The 22,891-nt window shown below is 36.9% G+C and overlaps 1 protein-coding gene across 1 annotated transcript in view; it reads left to right on the top strand.

The window, feature by feature from the left end:
- The window catches only part of LOC103140789 (small conductance calcium-activated potassium channel protein 2-like), an 80,078-nt gene that overhangs the window by 14,389 nt on the left and 42,798 nt on the right, over nt 1-22,891 (top strand). Inside the window, exon 3 of the mRNA XM_016673417.1 lies at nt 9,055-9,150. Within this exon, the coding sequence (XP_016528903.1) occupies nt 9,055-9,150 (96 nt within the window). The remainder of the gene's footprint in view (nt 1-9,054; nt 9,151-22,891) is intronic.

Here is a 22,891-nt window from a genome sequence, read left to right as displayed (position 1 = left end):
AAATGGAAGCAATGGATGCATGTCCAAAATTATCTGCAAATTTTGTGGAAGAGAAGAGAATCTGCTAATGTGACATTCACAAAGGACTGAATGTTGTGGATCTAACAGTGATGAACATTTGAATTCTCATTATATGCCAATGCAATTGAGACAAACTGTAAAGGCTGTATTTTTAAATTCAATTTTAAAAGAGTAAGAACTTCAGATCTAGAAAATCTATATAGAATCTAGAAAAATATTAAATCTTGATCTGAAAATGTGCAGAAACTTTGAATTTAATGTCATTATAAATAATAAGAATTTGAAAAGAGTCTAATACTCAAAAGGCACAGGATTTGAAGCCTCCACTGAATGGCTGTGATCCTCAAATCCTCTGGCGTCTTTGCATTTTGCAGTGCAACAATAGACAAACTCACTTATGGAAATAAATGCACGAGCTCAGAAAACACAGTTGGTGTATCTATTAATGCCAAGCGAGAGCAGGACATCCAACAAACCCAAGCATCGTCCCAGTTTTTTGTTTTTTTTTGTTTTTTTTAAATCAGCCAAAAACTGGGGAAACATTTCACTTTTAAGTCTACGGCATGTGTTAAAGAAGTGTGTCCTTAAAGATGAGACTGAAGGTGATGCAACACAGTGGTAAACATCCTTCTGCCCCATCTCTTGCCTCTGTCTGAATCAGATTCAAAGCATTTCATCTTTTAAAAAAATAAATATCTGTTTTGTCTGTTACATTTGTTATCTAGCCTAGTCAATATTTATTAAAGATTTTTGTTGAAGGCTTTCTTTGTTCCTCCTCAAACAGCTTATTAACATTCATGCTCACAGTCACTCTAAAACTTAAGAAGAAAATATGGTTTTGTTCAGAGTGCTTCTGAAAAGACAAACTGTTCATCAATTGAGAATCCTAAATATTACGAAGTAGATGCAGACTCTGTTGACAAGAGTTTAGCTAGTCTGAAAATTATAACAAAAAACATTTGCATCTTATTAACTTACAGATCTGGAGCAAAGATTGGTAAAACAGGAGGTTCTACAATCTGTATGGTTTAAAACAAAACTTCAAACACCTATTATGCTTAATTAAAAAAAAAATCATTAGTTTTTTATTTATTGTAAAACAGATTTTTCTGAAGCCTTTTGATTCTATATATTACTTGACTAAGGTTTCTGAACTGATTAAGGCAAATGGCCTTAAAAAAATTTTATGTGCTGTTATATACAAAATATCTGTTTTAGCAGATATTTTGCTTGTGATTGGCTGTATCAGCTGGAGCTAGCGCCGTTAGCAGGAGCTAATGCGAAATCAAGACAAATTGGCAAACAATGAATGTGTGTTTAGTTTATTTGACATTTATATTCATATTAAATATTTACATTTAGATCTGTTTTTTGATCATTTTATCTTGAATCCCTAGAGTCAGATAAGGATCTGGACAAGACTATGTGTACCCTCTTACACCAAGCAGAAAACAGTAATCACAAGAACTGCTGACGCTAACTAGCACGTAGCATCTTTGCTTAATCTGTATTCAACCAAAAAGGTTAAAATCGCAATTTGCAAAATTAGAGGGAGTAGCGGTCCATTATCTTGATGAACAACATCTCATCAGTCTCATCCTTTATTCACCGCAGACACTCCAGCATATGCGAGTCAAAGAATTAGCAATGATTTAGCTGCATTCGGGACTTTTATACAGAGAGCGTGATTATGAGCTTCGAGTATCAAGACTTTTACTCTAAGTGAAGAAAGTGAAATTAAGCCTCTTTTTTCATTTCATAAATAAGACTTTTCCTTTTGGATGCGTCACTGCTTTTTAGATTCCTATTTCAGGCATGGTTTGCTTTAAACTTTATAAAAATATGTTTGTAAAGTTTCAATATAAATCATTTTCGGAATAAAAAAAAAAAAAATCCTGAGAACATACGGGTTTGGAAAAATCAATCCCATAATAAGATATAAACATTTTGGCTGTTTTGGCATCAATAACAAGTAATAAAAAATAAATAAACTAAATAACAGGAACAAATTTTATTATTGATAATTTTCTCAGACATCAATAAGTAATTGATGACTTTGTGTGTCCCTTAGAGTGTAAGTGGAACATGACACAGAGGCCAATTTCTCTTAGCCACTCCTCAAAATGGAATAAAAACAAGAGTATACTTTATTTAAACAAGTCAGATGTGTGTTGATCTGAGTCAATCTAAACTGTATATCTATACAGTCATAGTACTGATTAAAAAAATAAAACAAGAACTTTTTCAACAAGAATGGCTGCCATTTGTACAGGCTGATGTTTTCATGCTGTTGTGTGAATACACAGTCCTGAGGTAAAGATTAGGGTGCTGGCAAAGAGACCTCACAGACTTGGGGCTTATAACCGAAGAGATTGTCAAAATACAAATGGAAACATACAAAATAGTTAACTATCAATTAGAAATGTGTTTGAATTGTATAAAAATATACACAGTTGTATAATCTTGCTTGATTGAAAACATAAACAGAGTTTAGAATTAACAAAATCAAATTTTTACTTACATCGTTATATATTTTCAAGCTTTTCCAGTTTAATGACATTTTATCTACAGTTTCATTGACAAAAGGAAATCAATTGTGAATAAATTTCACCTCTAGAGATCCAGGGTAAAATGTCTCAGCACAGCTGGGTCAGTGCACCACATTCTGCCATCCCATGAACAAACTAGGTCAGCAGAGGCAGCATGTGAAAACAGATGTAATGCTATTACTAATCAACTATTTACACATTTTTGCTTTATGAAAAAGAGGCTAGACTTCATGTCTACGATTGAGTTTAAAGCTTTCGTTGTTTTCTTTTTCGTCAAAGTGTGGCACAGCATTATGGTTGCAAACTGGAGTAATAACAGGTAGAAACAGGGTAATTTGTCCAATCAGTATGAATGTCGAGGCAACACGAGGACGTGGTTGTTACCGCTGCTGCCTCACAGCGAGTAGGTCTTGGTTTAAGCTTGGCAACCAGCTGGGGCCACTTTTCCTTTCCATGTGGGGTTTGCATGTTCTCTTTAGTCCTGCGTGGGTTTTCTCCAGGTGCACCAGTTACCTCCCACAACCCAAAGACATGCGTGTCAGATAGATCGGCGCTTCTGAATTGGCTGTAAGCAGTTGTAAGCATGCACGACTGTCGGTTATTTGTTGTCATGTGACAACCTGGCCTATTTAGGATTTTACTCTTTACCTCTATGCTGTCTGACAGAAACCACTTCTCTGTAAATCTCTTGACTACCAGGTTTTTACAGTTAGTACTAACTACCATAATGTAGCTTTTAAACTGTGACCATACTAGAAATAGGTTTTAAAATAGCACCATCGGGAACAAGGGATGAAACGAAGTAATTAGACTTGGTAATATCCTGTCACAAGGTATACATTTGAAGACTAAAAAAATGTAGTGGAAAGCTCCCTTGAAAAATTCTGGCATTAAATCCGCCTGTGAAACCACAACCTGTCATTAATTAGTGGCTTTTGGAGGCGCTGGTAGATGATAAGCTTTTGAACTTTGCACACAGCAGAACAGCTGGTTCTCCTCTTTATGCTAACCTAATCCCCTGTTCTCTCAGCAAGACCACAAATAAACCATTTCAAATGGTATAAAACATTAACTGGGTACAGAAATGTGACAGTGCTAGCAGATGCAGAAAAAAAAACAAACAAACAAAAAAAATCAGTAATTCTCAGATATGAAAGGAGGATAACCAGATTTCATTGTGCGTAAAAGCACGCGTGTTGTCTGCGTGCGAGCCTGGAACTGTCAACATTCGATTCAGCTTATTTATATAGAGACATTTCAAAACAAATATCATCTCAAGGCTCTTAACAAAAAGTCAATTCAATTCAATCATGCAAACAGATTCGCGCTGACATTCGTTTACTCTGCTCGACCATATAATTGGCTACAGAGTGTTGCAAGTGTTAATATCGCTTGTGTTTCTATATGTTTATTTCACTTTACATGCACAAAGATTTCTGGGTTTTATGTGCCAGCTCAATCAAGTGATGAATAATTGTGAAGCGGAAAAAACTGCACGTTTTCAAGCATATTTGGAAATGTTATGTGCATATATTGTCTTCTGCTCTTGCCGTGCTACTCCTTTATAACAACCAGTGCATCAAGGGCCTACAGTAAGTAAAGTCTACTTGTGTGTAATTGAATCTCAATATAAATACAGCTTTTCTGTGAAGGCCTCAGAGGCCTTTCTGCATGACACCTTAAGACAGCACAAATATCAAAGTACAGTCACAAGTTAGAGTCACATAAATTCATACTTGAAAACTGTCATCCACTCGCTCCACATTCAACCAAGCAATGGGAAAAATTTCACTTTCTTGAGAAACTTGGTAGAGACATGACCCAAGAGAAAAATAGGTTGACAACGTTTATATCAAAGTTAACAACACGGCATGTGCACAAAACTTTTGTTTATTTTTGAAAGTCATTTGTCTTTTGTTCCGCTTTATAATAACGCCCTAATTCATCTTGGTTCATACATTTCAGTTTCTTGTTGCAACATGACACAATCTGAAAAGGCTCATTAGGTATGAGTACTTTTGCAAGGTGCTTCTTTTCCGACTGCAAAGGAGCATTGCCCCTTTTTCTTGATGGAATTAAATGTTTTCTGTCATCGTGGCATAAAAAAAACAAAAAACAGAAGCTTGACATTAGTGACAGTATAATAGGCAGATTTGAAAATAAATGAAAGAAGGAACAGCACGCAGACGACAGGTGGTTGAAGAATGAGAGCAGGGAGAGAAATGACGTGAACTCCAAGCCAGCTACATTTCAGCCCAGCCAGTGTGACCATGTTTGAACAGATATGCTGCTTCTGCTGGGAGCCAAAGCTGAAAACCTGCATTTTTCTCATTAGCACAACAGCGTCGGCTTCCCTTGCACCTAGTTTGCTTCGGAGAGTACAAATGAGATTTTAGCGGCGGAGAGGGAGATTGATGCAGGACAAACAAGATGGGGCTTTTGCAGCGTTGTGCGCTGGCCCAGAACCGCACTTTAATTGCAACAAATGGGAGGCGTCAAGTTGTTTTTTTGTTTGCTTTTTTTTTTTTTTTTATCATATGAATAATAAAAATTTGTGCAACATTTTGCAGAGCGCATTCTTTGTTTTGAATAATTATGGGAGAAAATTAATTCAAAGAAGGGTCTCGGTGAGGATTAGCAAACACGACTCTTTGTATGTTTAAGCGTTTGTTTGATGTTAAATTAATGCTACTAAGGCCAAGAAGAGTCCAGAGAGACTCAGAGTAAATACAGCAACACACACTCCTATTTCCCACAATGCTGTATATTGTTATGAATTCAAAATGCCGTGCGGAGCGTTCCGCGATGAATGCTTAGCAGCATTCCCCTCAAAAACCCGCAGACGTATCTGATGTGAAGTGTAGCAGTCGTAAGGTGGCGCGGATCTTGTCTTCGTGGGGTTATCTGGCTGCAGCGCTCAACCCGACCTTGTTGAAGGTAATGATGAATGCACTTTGGAGGTTGTTTGTGCCTGCACACGTTTCGTTTTGCAATTCTAAACCGAGTCCTTGAGCCGATGTGGACAAATGAATCATCTTAGCAGGTAGAAACTACAATATTGACTGCTGCAAGGTTCATCAGCAAAACCATTTGAAACATTTTGACAACTTCAATCATTAGCAAGCTTATTTATGCAATTTTTTTGTGAAAAAGCAGAGCATTGATAAATAGTGGCACACTAATACATTCTGTCAACTAAGCTGTTTTTTTATTATTAATTTTACAGCAGCTAATAACAGTGCTCTGCTATAAACGCTAAAGGTCTCAGGAACTCACAGCTCTCCTGCACTCATTGAGCTGCCACAACATCGCCCGTCTGGAAAACAGTTGCCATTGTTGCTGTCTGACAACGATAAAAGGAGAACACATGTGGCCTACTATCCATCTTCCGTGAGCAATTAAACACACAGGGTTAGCGGATGATTGAAAACTTGCAACTCAGGGTTTTCTCTTGTTTCGCTTACGATGCCCACTAATTTTTTACCCATTTCTGAAAGCTTTGCCAGAGCATAACTATGGCTACGTTCAAATGCGCCCCATATGCTCATTTGCATCCCCCATATCAGACTTTTTCCAAGACAATCTGAACAACACGGTTTCATCTCCCAAAAAACATCCCCCACTCTCATATGTGGTACTATAGCAACTGCAATTTGTTCTTTTTTTTTTTTTCTTAACTTCCTCTGAACGCAAATGTAGCCCAAGTCATTTGCACTCTCAACCAACTGTGGAGCACCACAAGGGTGTGTGCTAAACTCTTTTCTGTGCACACTACTCACTGACTGTTTCAGTTCTTTACCAACCACTTCCTCCCTAAAATACTCTGATTGCACTGCAGACACCTCCCTCCTCTTTACTACTACAAAAACAGCTGTTTCATCTTATTGTACCCAAAAGTAGAAACTTAAACTACAGGCTTTTCTGGAAGACTTTGAAGCCCTCCTAAGCATGATCACGTTTCTCCAAATGCTCCCACCAAACTGGTGGGAAAGGCATTCATGAGAATCAGGAATTATTCAAAATTACTTTGAGCAAATAAGAAAATACAATGTTTCTGGGCTTAGAATATTTATCTTTACCTTCCAATTATAATGTATTTGTTTAAACAATGCTGTGCCACGAAAATGAATTTCCCTCTGGGGAAAAGAAAGGATCTAAAGTCAAAGGTATTTTGAAGGGTTTTATTAATGCCAATAATTCAGCTTACAGATCTGACCCAGAGATGAATCTGAAGTGTCTGTGTGAGTGTAGCGCGATATTCTCAGGCGTCTGTCCAGTTGACCCGATCACCACATGCATATTAATACATAGCTAAGAATAGTGGCCAAGAAATTAATCTGAACCGCCGTATGACTAATGTGAGCTAAATCAAACAGTGACCTTCTAACTAAAAAAGGTATTCATATTTATGATGCCAATTAAAACCACTTTGTTGAGGTATTATTAAATATTAACATTTGGACCTTAAATATTACTGGCATCTGTTGGCATGAGCTTCAAATAAATTTCTGGATTACACCCAATAAATATAGCTTCTTTGCACAATATGGTAATATAAAACTTACTGACACATTTCCAAGTGGGGTCAGAATTACATTGGTTTGGTTTCTTATTATTATTATCCATTATTGTCTGTATCAGACCCAAGAAATGATAAAGCATTTCAACATCAAAAATTGACTTTTAAATTAAATTCTGTCTCCTGACCAGGTTTAAATGAATAGAGAAGCTCCTATTTAATTACTTTATTCAATCAATTAAAATATTACTTAAAAGTTCTTTTATTTCAGTAACTCAAATCTCAAAGTGAAACATTAAATCCATTCATTACACACAGACTGATGTTTCAACGGCTTTATTTCTGTTCATTATGAGGATTTTCCACTTAACGGTAATGAAAACACATTCAGGATTAGAATATTACATCAGACCAGTTAGAAACATTTATATAGACATGTAGGTTTCATGTAAAGTATTTTAAATACCGTATTAAAGGTTGCTATTTTTAAAAGTACTTTGAAACGGACCAACGAGACTCGTCAGAATGCATATTCTATTTTAATGAATACACACAATGCAGCTCTAAATTTACCATTTATGATATATATACATCAGTGGCATGTATGTAGCAATAATTAACAACAATTACAATATAATTAGTTTCAGTCTATATCCATTCTGGAGATAGATTGCTTGTCTCTCTCCAGCCGTCACTGGGCAAGAGGCGGTGTACACCCTGTCCAGATTTCTGGTAGATCACATGGCAACACAAAGACACACACACAGGACAAACAACCATTCACACACACTCACACCTAAGAGCAAGTTAGAGAGACACTTAACAGCTGAAATACTTTTCGACTGTGGAAAGAAGCTGGAGTACCCAGAGAAACCCCTTGCCGGCCCCTGGAGAGCATTCAAAACCCGGGCTGCAATTTGAACCCAGAACCTTTTTGCTGCCATGCAGACCTGGACTATCTCATTTAAAAACAAAGTGCAACATTAGTTATGCACATCAGATTTGAAACCAATTCAGCCAGTAACATTTCTGTAATAGGTAACATTTAAAACCATAAACAGATAAAAGTGCAATAGAAAAAATTATTTGGTGGTGTTGATGAAATGTGAGTCCAACGATTTGACAGACAGCAGCGCTCCGAATGGTAATCCCTCATGCCTTTCTGTAGATCTCATGATGCATGACGAAAATGGATGAGAGGAGGAAGGAGTAACCGAGGGAAAGTGCAGTGGCCAGACTAAATCAGCCCAACCAGATCCCTATTTTTACTTGTATATATTTGAATGGTTAAAATCTGAAGAATCAGACTATGTTTAAACAGTTGAAATAGTAACACGCATAGAGTTTGTGGTGAGTTTTATACGTACGTTTGCTGGACTGATTTTTTTTCTTGTTCTCTGTAAATATAGTCAGTAAACCAACAACTACAGGTTGTTCATTGGGCATTTTGTAGCGTCTAATTAACTTAAATTTGAATTTGTTATTAGCATCGTAGCACTTGGCTTCATGAATTCATTCATTCATTCTCAGTGGTTTTTCTTTCTTTTGCTGTGTCTTACACAAATGCTCAAGTGAGGGTTTCTGTGTGCGTTGGTGTGATAACCACATGAAGCTTTAAGTGAGAGCTTGGTGGGCCCAGAAGAAGCCACTGAAGTGCTATGAGGTGTATTGATTGGAAGTTCCCCACAGCATTGATTATAAGCACTATCAAACCAGACAAGCAGAGGATTTAAAGCTTCTTGACTCCAGACAGATATTGATGGGTCAAACACTACAGTTCCACTTTACTTCAGCTTCCTGTTTTAATGTGTGACATCTGAATGTTAATTCGAGTTATGTTTTTAAGTTTTCCCATTTTTTTTCGTCTAGTTCTACAACCAAACTACCGGAGCAAATTCCTTCTCAAACGTCCATTTGTTTTCATGTCGTTAATGATGCTAGTGACTGTATTTTGTCTTTCTGCAGAGCTCCATGTATTCTCTGGCCCTGAAGTGTCTGATCAGCCTTTCCACAGTCATCCTGCTGGGCCTCATCATAGCCTACCATGCACGTGAGGTTCAGGTAGGTCACCTGTTTGTCCATGTGCAGATGTACAGAATGTGAAAACCAGATGCCATTTTTAATAGGCCTGGGGAGTTTGCAGTGATTATAATTGCAGCGTCTGTTGATGAGCTCTAAACAATGCATAGCTGAAAAGAAGTCAAACCAAAACGATGATCTTTGCCATGTGCCAAACAAGCAGATTTGATTAATTTATACAAATGTATTAGTGTTACACAAAGTTACAACAAATATCATCTTATTTTAGAACTACACAGTAAAGCTGTTTACTTCCACTTTTAACCAACTGTGATGAAGTCCTGGTTACTCTAAGAAGACATTTTTTCCTGGCTGAGACCATTTCTGATGTCCTTTGAGTTCTGATGTGCCAATCCCGATTTTACTGATTTTATGCTTTTCTGCAAAGATGTAACACTTAAAAAGATTTGTTGGTAGTATTTTGAGGGATGTGGTGAATTTAAATCCAACATAAAGCCGTCGTTCTATGTAAAAATGTCCTAAAATGAGGAAATGAATGTGTTCTGCTTTTAACGCAGCCTTGTTCTGAATAGCGCATGGGCATTGAGATCAACGGTGTGGAACTCACATCTTCATGGTGTTACATGAGGTTAAGTAATGCTAATATTGGGTCATTATAGGAATATTTCCGTAGCATCTGTCACAGTTGAAGTGGCCGTATGCTTGTGTACGAGACTTGTATCATGGAATTTCTTTCAACCAAAAAATAAAAAATAAAAATTCATGATCATTTATCTTAGCTGATTATTTCATTATTCATGGAAATACATTCATAAATGTGTACGAAGGCAGCTTATCTTCATTCACTGAGACATATGGCAGAGACGCAACATATCATGAGGGTATTAGTTTTAATTTTATAATTAGGACATCTTGTTTTACTGAAGATTTTTCATTGTTTTGTGAGGTGATCACAGATCAGAGCCAATCAGAGAAAAACCATCTGGTTCCAATCTCTGTCCAACTAAGTAGGATATTTCTATTTGAATTCACAACAGATTTAAATTCAGATTCAGTTGTGCTTCCCAATCCCAGTCCAGAAGGCAGCCAGTTCTCCAGGTTTTGAAGACTCCCTTGCTTAACAATAGCTGCTTTGAATTATTGCGCAATTAAACCAATTGTTACAAAACCTCTTGACTAACTACTGCTGCGACATTTTCCTCTCGATGAGGTGCGCCCTCAGCACCAGGATTGGGAAACAATGACATATAGTTTCAATTAAATTCTAATTTCACTCCAGTTTAATAGAGTCAATACAGAGCGATGATGATTGCATTCTAAGATGTCTCCAATCAGCATACAAACATAGCAGCCAGTGTAACTAATTGACTCCTGAGATAGATTAAATCTGTGCAAATGGTCACTCAGTGACAGCGTAAATTTCTTTTGCTATGAAGATGATACTTATTCATGAGCATAGATTAAACCAGTCAGATAAACACCAATCAGGTTTCACAGTTGTTGTTAAAAAGCTTGTGCCTGGTGTTAAATCAGTGACGGTATTTCAGAAGTGGTTGTTACTCTCTTTCAGTCATTGCAAGAACCTCATAAAGGAGAATTATCATTTTAGCTTAGAGAAGTGTTTCCTCATCAGACTTTCTCTATTATTCTGTCCAGCCATAAATTAAACTGACTCCAAATGTAAGCAACTTTACTTTAACCGAGGAGTCGACTGTGCTGCATGCATTAACAGTGTGGCAGTGTGAGCGCAATAATCAACTTGTGAGGGAGTCTGCTTTAAGTAACTCTGTTCCATTAGCAAGTAGCGCTGAAGAAAATTATAATGAAACTAATTCTTTTTCTACCTCTGAAAGCTGCAAAAAAAAAATATTTTAAAAAACATAAAGGGATATGTATCGTACTCTCCTTATGCTTCAGTGCTTGAAGAGACATTTGTTTTTTTTTGTTTTTGTTTTTTGTTTTTTGTGTTTTTGCAGGGACAATTCAACTAAAAATGCATGAAATAAAACCCAGCTATGTAATTTATGGTAGATAAAAGAAGAAGGAAAGAAAGAAAATGAAACGGAATAACATATTGGGCAACACAAGGATGGAAAAAGCTCATTTCATCTCTTCCCCTCTTTTATTCCTGCAAATTCCTTTCAGCATCAGAGCCGCCGAGACTGCAAAACCTAACACGTTTTATTTTTGGAGTAAATTTAACTTTGCCCAATAAATGTTGTCCAAATTTAAAGCAAGTGGAAAAAATTTCCATGCCTTTCAGGCATTATTTGTCTCAGTGTCCAATTGTACATGTTTGCAAACATTTTTTTTCCTATCTAAGTCAGTGTTTGTGCCCATAAATTTAGCAGCATGACACATTGCTGCAAAGTGGTATATGAAAAGTCTACACAAAAAGCAGTTTTATGATCAGATGCTGCTTAATTTGGATGCATCACTGCACTACTTGGTTGACTTCGAACTGGCTTGCACAGATACGAATGTAGCAATATAGCATGATTTTACCAGGATTGATTACATAACTGACAGGTTGAAGAGAATTGGCAGGAGGATGAGAGACAATGACATTTCTTACTGATATTTAATTTTAATGTTTTTATTGTTATATCTTGACTAGACCTCAGTAATGAGACTAACGTGAAGCATCAACGTTTTAGTTGAAAATTGGCACAGATGGGAACTGGACTCACACAAAACAAAGACTCGAGATACGGGCGTCCCCTCTAATAACCTGAGATTTCCATTAATCAGAATAAAAGCATTTTCCATCCCACTGATGCAGAATTTACATTAACACGTGTTAATGAATATCTGCTACTTTGTTTGAACATAAATCCGGATTTGCTCTACTGATGAGGTAAAGACTGCATCTTATGAATATGCAAAATGCAGTTTACAGAAGTCTCTTTGCATGAACAATACAAATATTTTCAAAAGAATTTGAAAAGAAAGACAAATACTAAATGCTATGTTGTGTGATGAATATAGGATTACTAATATTACAGCAAAACGCTGCTATTTAAATTTACAGCTTACGGCAGTGCAGTGCTACAGGCGGAGTAGATGACGCGCATCCAACAAGCGAAAGTTTGCGACGATGAGACCATTAGACACGATTTGGGCTTGAGATAAAAGATTTAAGACTTACTTTGAAGTTGATATGAAAGACAGAAACCTTGATTTGGACTTGGGATCAAAAACTAGAACCTTGACTTGGACTTGAAAGAGAAGACTGGAGCTTTTTCTTGATCTCAGTATATAAGACGGGATCCTTGATTTGGACTCCAGATGAAATTCCTCAGAATTAAATTGGACTCGGGATAAAATAAGTTGAATTGTACCTTGGGCAAAATACCTCAAACCTGACATGGATTTTGTGCAAAATACTTCAAACTTGACCGACAGTTGGGGCAAACAACTTGGATTTGAGGTAAAATACTGGAGAAGTGGATTTGAGTTTGGATAAAAGTCTTTTACTCTTGACATAGGAACAGCAGACCAGAGTTTTATGCCTACAATTGAACTTGAGATAAAAAGAAAAGAAAAACTGGAAACTTATCTTGTACTTGTCTTGAAAACTGAAAAATTGAGTTGGATTTTGGACAAAAGACTGGAAACCTCTCTTAGACTGAGGTGGGGAACTTTACTTGCAATTGCAAAATAACACTTGATATTTTCTCGGATTGTTAAAAGAAGTCATCATTATGAATATTTATAGACGTTAATCTCTTAAAGTTCACCGTCAACCCAGAAAGAAGTGAGTTTTTGCTCTGGTCCTGGACAGGTTTACTGCTGCTGCTGCTGCTTGTTACTGATTTTTCAGTGGTTATTTTCCTCTGTAAAAAAAAAAAATAATATTTTAAATACAAAGCCCATCTGAGGCTCATCTGAGCCGTGTCCATATTGTTCACATCATAGACCCGAGTACCCAGGTGTGTGTCGACGCCACCCAATTAATGACATTAATGAGAGTCTTGGTGGGATCGACAAAGCTGGCTCCATTGCCTCGCAGCAAATAGACACACACTGTACGTTAAATACGCGTAGAGCCAATAATAAAACTGCCATTCAACGTATCCACAGAGAGCACAATTTAACACACAGGAACTAATAAGACACACACACACATCACACACAGCCTTCACCTCTTGTAAGGCTGAAAGAATCAATCAGAAATGCTTTCGTGCTTCATTATATTTATTGTGGTGTTTGTTATTTCACTGATACAATGCTACCACAGTCATTTAGCCGGGGTTCCCATCTGAAACCATTTCCAGCTGATGCACATAGACAATTTATTGACTAATATGGGAGCCTCGTGGGATCCAGTGAGGGTCCCCAGAGTGGTTATTATTATACCATGGTGCCTCGCTCATCTTTAGAACTACATAATATTTCAGTGCTCTAACTATTTCCTCTTTATTTCTTCTCGCTTGTAGATGGCCCTAAAGAAGGTATAAGACAATTATTCTTGATCTTGATCCAGAATTAATTTTGTTCAGTCCTAATTTTTAGGGCACAATCAGCTGAGGTTTAACCAAGAGAAGTGTGGAAGAAACCGTCACAGCATGGTCCACTGTTATAAAAGTCATTAATAATATTCCAAGCAAAGTGGATATTTTATGACGCAGGAAAATAACTTTTTCTCTAGATTTTTCTTCACGTGATCAATCTGCTAAGAAAACATGCCACACTTTCAACAAGTCACATAAAAACCCAGAAAGTGCGCTTAACATTAGCCTTAGCAAATCAGAAAATAATTGAAACAAAAAGAACCACAAGGAAAAACAAATTGATATAGCATATTTCAAAATATTCCAATAATGGTATAATTGGAAAATGTTACAATAGTGACATTGATTGCAATTCACATATTTCCTACTAAGCAAATGTTCTAAAGACAACTTATTGAAAATAAAAGTCCCACACTCGGTTGCTATGTTTTATAAATCTCCAGGTATCTTTACGTACATGCGACAGTCTCCTGTTACACCTCAAACTCAGATTATTTACTTTCCTTACTCTTGTGAACGACTCCTTATTTCTTGAGGCAGGAAAAGTAATTAAGTTCATCAAGTTAAAGTGTTTTGTAAAATTAAGACACTTATCATCCGGTGTTGTCAACGTTAAAGCCCCTCAGGGTAGCAAACGCAAAATCGCAGGCAAAGAAAAAAAAAGCACTTTCTTGTGCTTCTAAGATGCAAGCAAATTTAATAAAAAAGGATTTGCCTGTCACCAGTTGCTCCAGACCTCTGACCTAATCTAGAAATCTATAAATAAGGTCTTCATGTTCAAAGTTCATTCGAACATCTTAACTGAACTCATCGGTTAAAATGTTTGTGATTAATCAGGAGGTTAAAAATCACAGTCATTGTTATTAAACTAATGAACCGACAACCATCCTGGTGTTGACAGCTGTTACTCATCGACACAAAATAACTGCCTGAAATTCACTAATTAAAAATATACCTCATTTTTTTTCTGCTCGTGAAGCTCGAAAACACTTTAACACAAAGCGTCCATTGTCCAGCCACGCCTGCTGCGGTCGCTGCACGTGATGGGGATGCTAATGCCGACAGGAGATTGAGAGCATGTTGAGCTGGGAAGAGAGATATAAAATGTTCTTTTGTTAATCTACTCGATAAGTAATTCCTTTTGATTAAATAAAGGTAGGACTTTGGGAGGATGCGGCCAACGTAGAGGTGGGAATCCCTGCAGGTTGGGGGAGGTGATGTTGGGATTTAGCCTAAAATCTCTTTGGATAATCGTTTGTGAGGAAGGTGATAATATGTGCACATTTCTACACAACAGCAGATGACAGCTCGACAGGGTAATTCTTGTTTACAGCTCTAGCTTTGGCTGCTTGTTTTTCTTTTCTTTTTTCTTTTTTTTTTACAAATTCCGGTATCAGGAAGATTTTCTCACTAACACTGCTGGGTTTAAATGAATGATATGCTTTCATAATGTCATAAGTGTATGGTTGATAATACAGGTTTAAAAAAATTGAGTCTATTAAAGAATTAAAAGCAACATCGTATTATTGCCTTTATATACTATCCTGAAATGTTTACATTCGGTGTGTTTTCGGTGTCTGAATTGTTTCCTAACAAAGGTCTAACTGTTATAATGCAAACTTTTATTTATTTTGCATTCATTTAGACATTGCAAATTTGAAACATTTACTTTGTCACAAAATTGTGCTTTTTTTATGAATAAATAAAATATTTTTTGTGACTTAATCAATTAACTTTTACAGATTTTGTGCTCTAATTTTTCCAAAACTTATTTGAAAAGCTAGTGGTTGGTAGAAACTCTGAAACTGCGATTTGGTTCACACTCTTTCTGTCTCTGGTGTTTTCGGTTTGCATTGACCCTGTGATGAACTGGCTTGATGTCCTGTGGTTTGATGCACTGTCTTTCACCCACTGTGATGCATTCATAGAAAATGGGTGGAGAGAAAAATAAATACTTTTATGGGGAAAAAAACCTATCCTAAATCTATAAAACAGTATAAAAAAACCTTTGTTGTACATGCATTGAGAATTTCTGCTTACTACCTTAGTGCTACTTCAAACAAGAACTCAAATAAACTTCTACATTAAAGGCTTTTCCTTTAGTTTGAAAGGTCTTTAAGGGCAATCGGTACACAATGAGGTGTAACAGTTTTAATCCACTTCTTTTACTCACTGTAATTGAAAGCTACACCATATCAAAATCATAATGCGTATTACTTCACCATATTGTGTTTTTTTCTTCCCTCAACCCTCTCATAATCACAGCTATAGAAAAGCTACGTAATTACATGCTGCAGCTGCTTCCTGACGGTGACAGAGTGGGATGTCCCTGAGATTTATTCATTACTTCTTTGCAAATTTAAAACTGTATTCATCCCAGAAGACCACCTCAGACCAATGCATTTTTTTTATGACATTTGTGCACCTGCCCTCCTGACTCCACCCTTGTTTACCTTCATGGCTGAACAGCATGTGTGCGTGTGTGTGTGTGCGTGTGTGTGTGTGTGTGTGTGTGCGTGTTGCATGGGTTATTGTTGGATTCGTCAGGCACAAATTGACGCACATCATGAGAAACATTGTCATACAAAATGAAAGGCATTGTTCAGTAAATATCTCGTTCAGAGATCGGACAGACTCCGTTGAGCATTTTGACCCCCCACCTGCAGGATATTACGCACAAACCGCATGTATGTATTTTTATGAGACATTCATTTAGCAGTTGCTGGGATCTGAATGATGTTATCGAGTTTGGCTGGCATTTACATTTCCTCTCTCACTCCTCCCTCTAAACTCCTTTCTGGTTTCCCTCTTCTCACGTCTTTTATCTCGGTACGGTTTGTTTACCACCAGAAGTATGCTTCTCCGTCTTTCTTCCCTCTTTCTTTCGCCTGCTGCTCCTTCGACATTATCGGATTAGATTTCTTCTCTCTTTTTCTCCAACAGGCTTCAATTCAATTTTGTTGTAGAGTCCCACATCTTTTACTCCAGACTGCTCTACTCCCTCGTTACGCGGCATTCAGCTTCTCACTTGCTCCTCTTCTTTGCCCCTGTTGTACTTTAACACTCGTATGAATTTCTCTCACTCTCTTCTTTTTTTGTTACTCCTGTGTCAAGAAGAAGTAAAAGACAATGAAAGTAGCTCAATTGTGTCTCTTTTCTCTTTGAGTCACTCTGCATCTTTTGCTTACTTAATTGCCTCCGTGCCAGGCTTTAGGTTTTACACTTTAAGCTCTTGTAATCTGGTGGGGAGCAACCCAAACTCAAAGTTGTAAGCCTCATGTGAGCAGTTAATGGTTGTCTTCACTGACTACAATGGCTTAGTTTGTCTCGTTAACATCACAAAAGAAAAAATGGTGCTTTCTCGTTAATGTCTGGGAGTTTTAATCTTGTTAGAAATTTAGAAAGATTAACCTGAGAATTGATCAGGTTCTAGCAGTACATGTTAGTCTATCTACATCAAGCTGCTTTGCACTTCGCAGGATCTCCAACAATGTTCAATCAACACATGACCTGATTGTTTTTCTGAGCTTTTTTTAGCCATCTTTGCTAAAAAAAAAAGAAGAAAATTCTTCAAATTATGAAGATTCTTCACAATCGTCATAATTTTCTAAAAATAAAATCAGAGGTTTCTGCTCCTCTGCCATAAGTTTCAGCTTTGTTGTGACGTAGAAAGAATAATCCAGACCCTCATCAGCAGCAGGATGAAATGCTTCTTTCTCCTGCTGCTGCTTATTCTCCTCGTTCTCCTTCCTCCAAAAATTGCTAGGCCTGCTGTCACACTATTTTCTATGATGTCAGGAATTCACAACGTTCTGCTGCATTAGTACTGGAAATGTTCCTTGTGCTGTGGTTTTTCGTTTTACTATGGCAAACATTTTTGTTTATTGTTTCATACGGGATCAACTGACCATCAAGGAACAACATTAAATGCCGTCAGTTTTATCTTTAGTTTCAGATCTATCAAACGAGGAAGATGTCTTGCTAATGTAGCCATTCTGTTTGAGCTGTAGTGCTCACTTTGCAAACTTTTTAAACTTCCAAAATAGCTATTGCTTGGCTTTCACAGTGATCAAATTGTGAATTCTCAACTTTATAGTAAGAGGAAGCTGGAACATTAATTTCACCTGGCCTCATGTTTTTCCTACATTGTTGAAATGAAACACAAATAAGGAACAGTAGGACAGAGTTACAAATATAGTATAGGAGGATGGTGCTTTATATTTTCTGTGTCCTTTTTCACGTCAACCTAACAAGGTTTGTTTGACTTTCTAAACTGCTTTTGTTTACAGCCTGGCATTTCAAATAAAATGCTGATCCCTTTGAGCAAGACTTGCTGCTGCATAAAGGTACGTACTATACCCAAAGCCGAACATAAAAAGGACTAGAGGTAAAATTTGGGTCAGAACAGAATCGAAATTCAGAGATTGAGCAGAACCTCCACAGATCATACTGATCACAGAGAGGGCTAGTGAAGAGTGGATAAGATATATTTTAGTAAGCTGTTGAGGACATTTGGGCATAAAAATGAGAAATATATGATGCATGTAACTACAGACGTAAATGGAGACAGTTTGTTTCTTTCTCCTTTACTGGCTTCTTATCTGAATACTGTCTTCTTGCAGAAGTTTACACATTCTTAAGTGCTTATTCGGGGGGTTATTTGTGGCTACTGCTCTGCTGTGTAATATACATGGAAGCACAAAATTGGGCTGTTAGCAGCCATCAAATCTCACTTGTTCTCGCTGCCTAAAAATGCTCATACAGACATCTACTGCAGTCAGCTTAGACTTGTGCTTCATGGGAATCTTTTAGGAGTAATTTCTGCCTTGTGTGGAAAATAATTATACATATTTAGCTTCAATCATACTTTACCATGTACATAAAATGTCCTTTTCCTTTGTTTGTTTCTTTCCGTTTGAGATATTTTTTTTGTCTTTTGATATTGTGCATCAGAACATTGATGCTTAAAATATGAATTAAGGCAGCAGCTGTTTTTTTCTAACAGGTTTGTAAGAAATTATCTGAAGGATCTCTGAACTCACCTGATTCTGTTTTGTGTGCCTGTGGGCCTTTAGCCAAAACTATCAGTCAGTAGAAAAGAGGATAAGAGTTCAACCTGGACATTTAGCTATGCAAATACAGGCATTCACAAATAAAACATTAAAAAGATCTTTAGTCAAATTTGCTTTTTTGTTTTTTTTTTTTTTTTCCTTTTTTGTTGGAACCAGATAAAAATCCCATGTATGCACAGGGAGCAACCACTGGACCAACTGTGCAGACCTGTGAGGGTAGCTAGCTAGCACTTTATTATCTGCAAATTCACTAAGGATGGCAATCATTTCTCTTAAAATATCATCTGTTAATTTTGAATTTATTGTTTTTGTTTAAATGTGTGTTTAACTTGGTTGCAAAAATAGTTACTTAATAGTGTGTGCTCATCAGAGGACGAACAAAAAAACACAAATACGTTAAAAGAATTAATCCAGGCGTCATTTTCCGCCTCTCATCTGAGACATTGAGCACTGGTCTGATGCTTCAACTCAAGTTTATTAGACAAATATAAAATAATGCGGACTTACTCCACTGCAAAACCGGTTTTAGAACTGTCTATTACAGTGTTTGTTTCAGCTCCTGCAGTTACTGTTGACCTTTTTTTTGCTGTATTTTGTATCTTTCTGAAGTCTTTGCAAATTATTTGCAGCTGAGCTCAACCAGTAGTACACATATTCAGACTTTTAAACACAAATACGAACTGCATGACTCATTTTTGAGTCCATCCATCTTTTACTGCAGAGTTGAGCAGTGGTTGCTGATTGTTTATCTGTACCTACTGCGTGTGACAGCAGCGTTAGTGGATTTAATGTCAGGGGATGACTGTTGTCGATGGTGACAAAAGGAAGGCAAAGAAAGTAGATAAAATCCATGGCGAGACTGTAAATGATCTAATTTGCCGTAAACATTTTGACATATTAATCGCCCACCCATCGTCAGTGTTAATAATTGATTGTTGTTGCAAATAAAACACAAATATTAGATGTATTCTTTTGTGATGGTGGTTACTTACTGATCTTCAGATGCGCAAAATCAAAGCAGGTAATTGAAAAATGTTGTCACAATGCTTTCATTAAGTTTCATTAAGTTTAATCAGAGCCTATTTAGCTACATGTTAGAATTTCAAATTAACTAAAGCGGTTCTGATTAAGAGTTTCTGTCCCTTATATTGACTTGATGCCTTTAGTACTATTAATCTCTCGACACTGAGTCCGAGTCTGATACAGCTTTAAAGTTATCACCATCAACACCTGTATGTTAGAGCTGCACAACAGACTGAATCACAGTTATCATTGCAGTGTTAATCTATGCGATTGCAAAGGACTTTTTTGGATGTGCTATGTGGTTAGATATTATATTTTCCATGCACTAATATTCTGCTATATTCTGCCTGCTAATGATATAGTGTTGCCTGCTAGATAGACTTTAATTGCTGTTGAAGCAAAAAATGTTAAAGTGCACAAATAGTGATGTGGAAATTGTGAGAAAGGAAAAACAAATATATGAACAGTGTTTCTCTGCTGTTTTGCAGCCCAAATATATCTGCTTAGTATCTTGGTATGAACAGTGCATTAAGTTAACACACGTCTTTTAATTAATATTTCATGGTATACTGTGGAAATTAGACAATAGTTTTTGTATTGTGTCCCAACTAGCTTACGAACCAATGATGTTGATGTTTTCACAGCAACAGACACTTTGTCCCAACCCACGTTTCTGTTGTGATATAAGGTTATTAACAAAATCTCTACGATTTCAATGGGTCACCTGAAAAGGTTTACCATTTATGTTTGACTCAACTCATACAGCTAGACTGTATTAAGTGATAGTCTTACGCTAGCATTTTTAGTTTGTTTTGATATGACTCATTGATAAATTAGCTCTGACTGCAATCAAATACCATTGCACTTAGCAGGTTAACATTAGCCGATGGCATTACACGGACAGACAGAAGGTGAGCTGCAGCGGCCAGTTTAGTCACTCATTCCCAATGAATGGCGCTTTAAAGGGTGAAATTAATAGATTATTAGGAAAACCAGATTTGTAAATCAGCCACCAGTTTCATCATGCATAATGCAGCAGTCAAACAACTTGCCGTGTTTAGAAATCAGCTTAAAAAATTCTGCCGCATGTTTCTTTGGATAAAAGATAAGAGTTTGGGAGACATAAAACCACAGCACCGTGATCAGCTGATCTGATCGGCACCGCGATCAATGCATTCATACAGTTGAACGAAATTCATAACATTGTAGTCATTGCTGAGATTAAAGTCCTTCCTCTTAATTTCCTGAAAGTATTTTTGCTTTTGTCTGTGAAGTTTGTATAAAGAACAAGATCAAAGACTCGGCCTCACTTTGTGAAGTAAAGCTTTGAATGTTTCACTTTGAAATGCTGAAAACATTTAGGATTGCCTCTGTTGTGAAACATTCAAGCTCTGCAGAGTTTCTCAGTCATTGTTTTGGCAAACCGCTTTGTACTGAAAGAAAAAGTTTGACAGTTGCTTGCATTCATACTGTTGGGAGGCGCCACTGCAGCACCGGTGACTCGTTTGGCTTCAGTAATTGTCCGTATTTGTGCATTTGTTGGAATTCAAGCGGTGATGGTTGGAGCCAGCATTAACTCATCGTCAGGGTGCTGTGATTCACGGCCTTATCTGAACAACCTCTTTCCATTAGACTGAGTTAACTACAAGACCAATGGACTGCGATTGTTTAGAGTTAATGGAGACTGAGAAGGGAAATATATGGGTCTAGTCAATGGTAAATCAAGAGAAAGCCCATTAGGACGGCAGCTGACGGAATGGTGAAACATCATGAATCGGTTGTGATTCAAGCGGCTAATCAGAGAAATAATTTTAAGGCCTAAAACCAGACAATCTTTAAAGGCTTGATTTAATAGAAAAAGAAAAACCGGAGAAGTGCTTTGCTGTGAAGAATCATTTGTTCTTCTACAGATGTCCTGCTTCTGTATTTTTTTTCTTCTCTCATTTCAGATCCTCAAACGGATTTTAATATCAAACAGAGTAAATCCAAAATCAAATTATGAGATCATTTATTCAGGAATAACAACAATCCACTGTTACTCTATGAAACCTAGTATCTGGTCTTACCACCCTTGATGCCATCAAACGTTTGCAATAATTGACAATCACGCTTACTTTGCCGTAGAAGACTTTGAGTTTGACTTTATTGGACATAGTGTAAAAAATGAATGAACAAAGTTACATACAAAGAAAATGCATCTAAAACAAAAGCAAACAAAAGAAGAACAGTGTTGCTCTTCTCTGCAGAATTGTTTTTATTTATTAGCAACATGGGAAATATTTTGAGCATGAACTACATAAGGTAGCACCACAAAATCTAAAGAAGATTTAGGCTTGGACATGTCGTAGTGTTTTATGTCATTGACCTATTGATTAACCCGCTTGAGTATAAGGTTAGACAGACTGAACTTTGCCTTCAGGACTTTCTGTTACAGAACACCGAGTACAACAAGTCCTTCAGGCGCTGAAGCAGCATAGCAGCCCCAGACCATCACACAGCCAACATCATATTTTCTTTTTTTCTGTTTATTCATTTTCATTAAAAACAACACAATTATATACAATAGATAAAATACACAAATCAATAAAAATGAAAGGGAGCAGAAAGAAGAAAACAAATCTTAAAATATCTCCCCCTTTTGTCCCAAAAACATATATTCAAACAACGGGAATTTTACTGGGGCTACTTGGTGATCATCACTCAGGCTTTTCTGTTCTTTTTGGTCAGCAGTGTGTTTTTCTTGCGTGCTGGATTGCTCATTGATGCTGTTCTGGATTAGTTTTCTAGTCCTAAGGACGCTCACTACCGCTCCTTGTTTTCTCTGTTTGCAGATAATTGTTTCCAGTTTGTTTCACGACGTGACGTGTTGCGTTTCGAGATCTTTTATTCTACTTCATGTTGTCAGAAAATTAAGTAAATTAAGTTTTATCTCAACAGTTTTGGCAATAATCAGACTGGGATGTGATTTGGTAAACTGAACTCAGTTTCCCAAAAAAAAAACCCATCCCTCATCCGCCATCTCAACCTCAGGCTTCTCTTGTTTTCTTCACAGGTGGAAACAAACTCATCAACAACAGGAAAGAAAGAAAAAAAAACCCTGCTCTGATGGAAAATGATTCATTGTAGTTCATGCACTTGAAAGAAATCTGCACT

This window comes from Poecilia formosa, unplaced genomic scaffold (assembly GCF_000485575.1).
Source record: "Poecilia formosa unplaced genomic scaffold, Poecilia_formosa-5.1.2 Scaffold77, whole genome shotgun sequence".
In the NCBI taxonomy this organism is placed as follows: domain Eukaryota; kingdom Metazoa; phylum Chordata; class Actinopteri; order Cyprinodontiformes; family Poeciliidae; genus Poecilia; species Poecilia formosa.
Note: the sequence above shows the minus strand (reverse complement) of the source record. Positions and strands in the feature narration are given on the sequence as shown.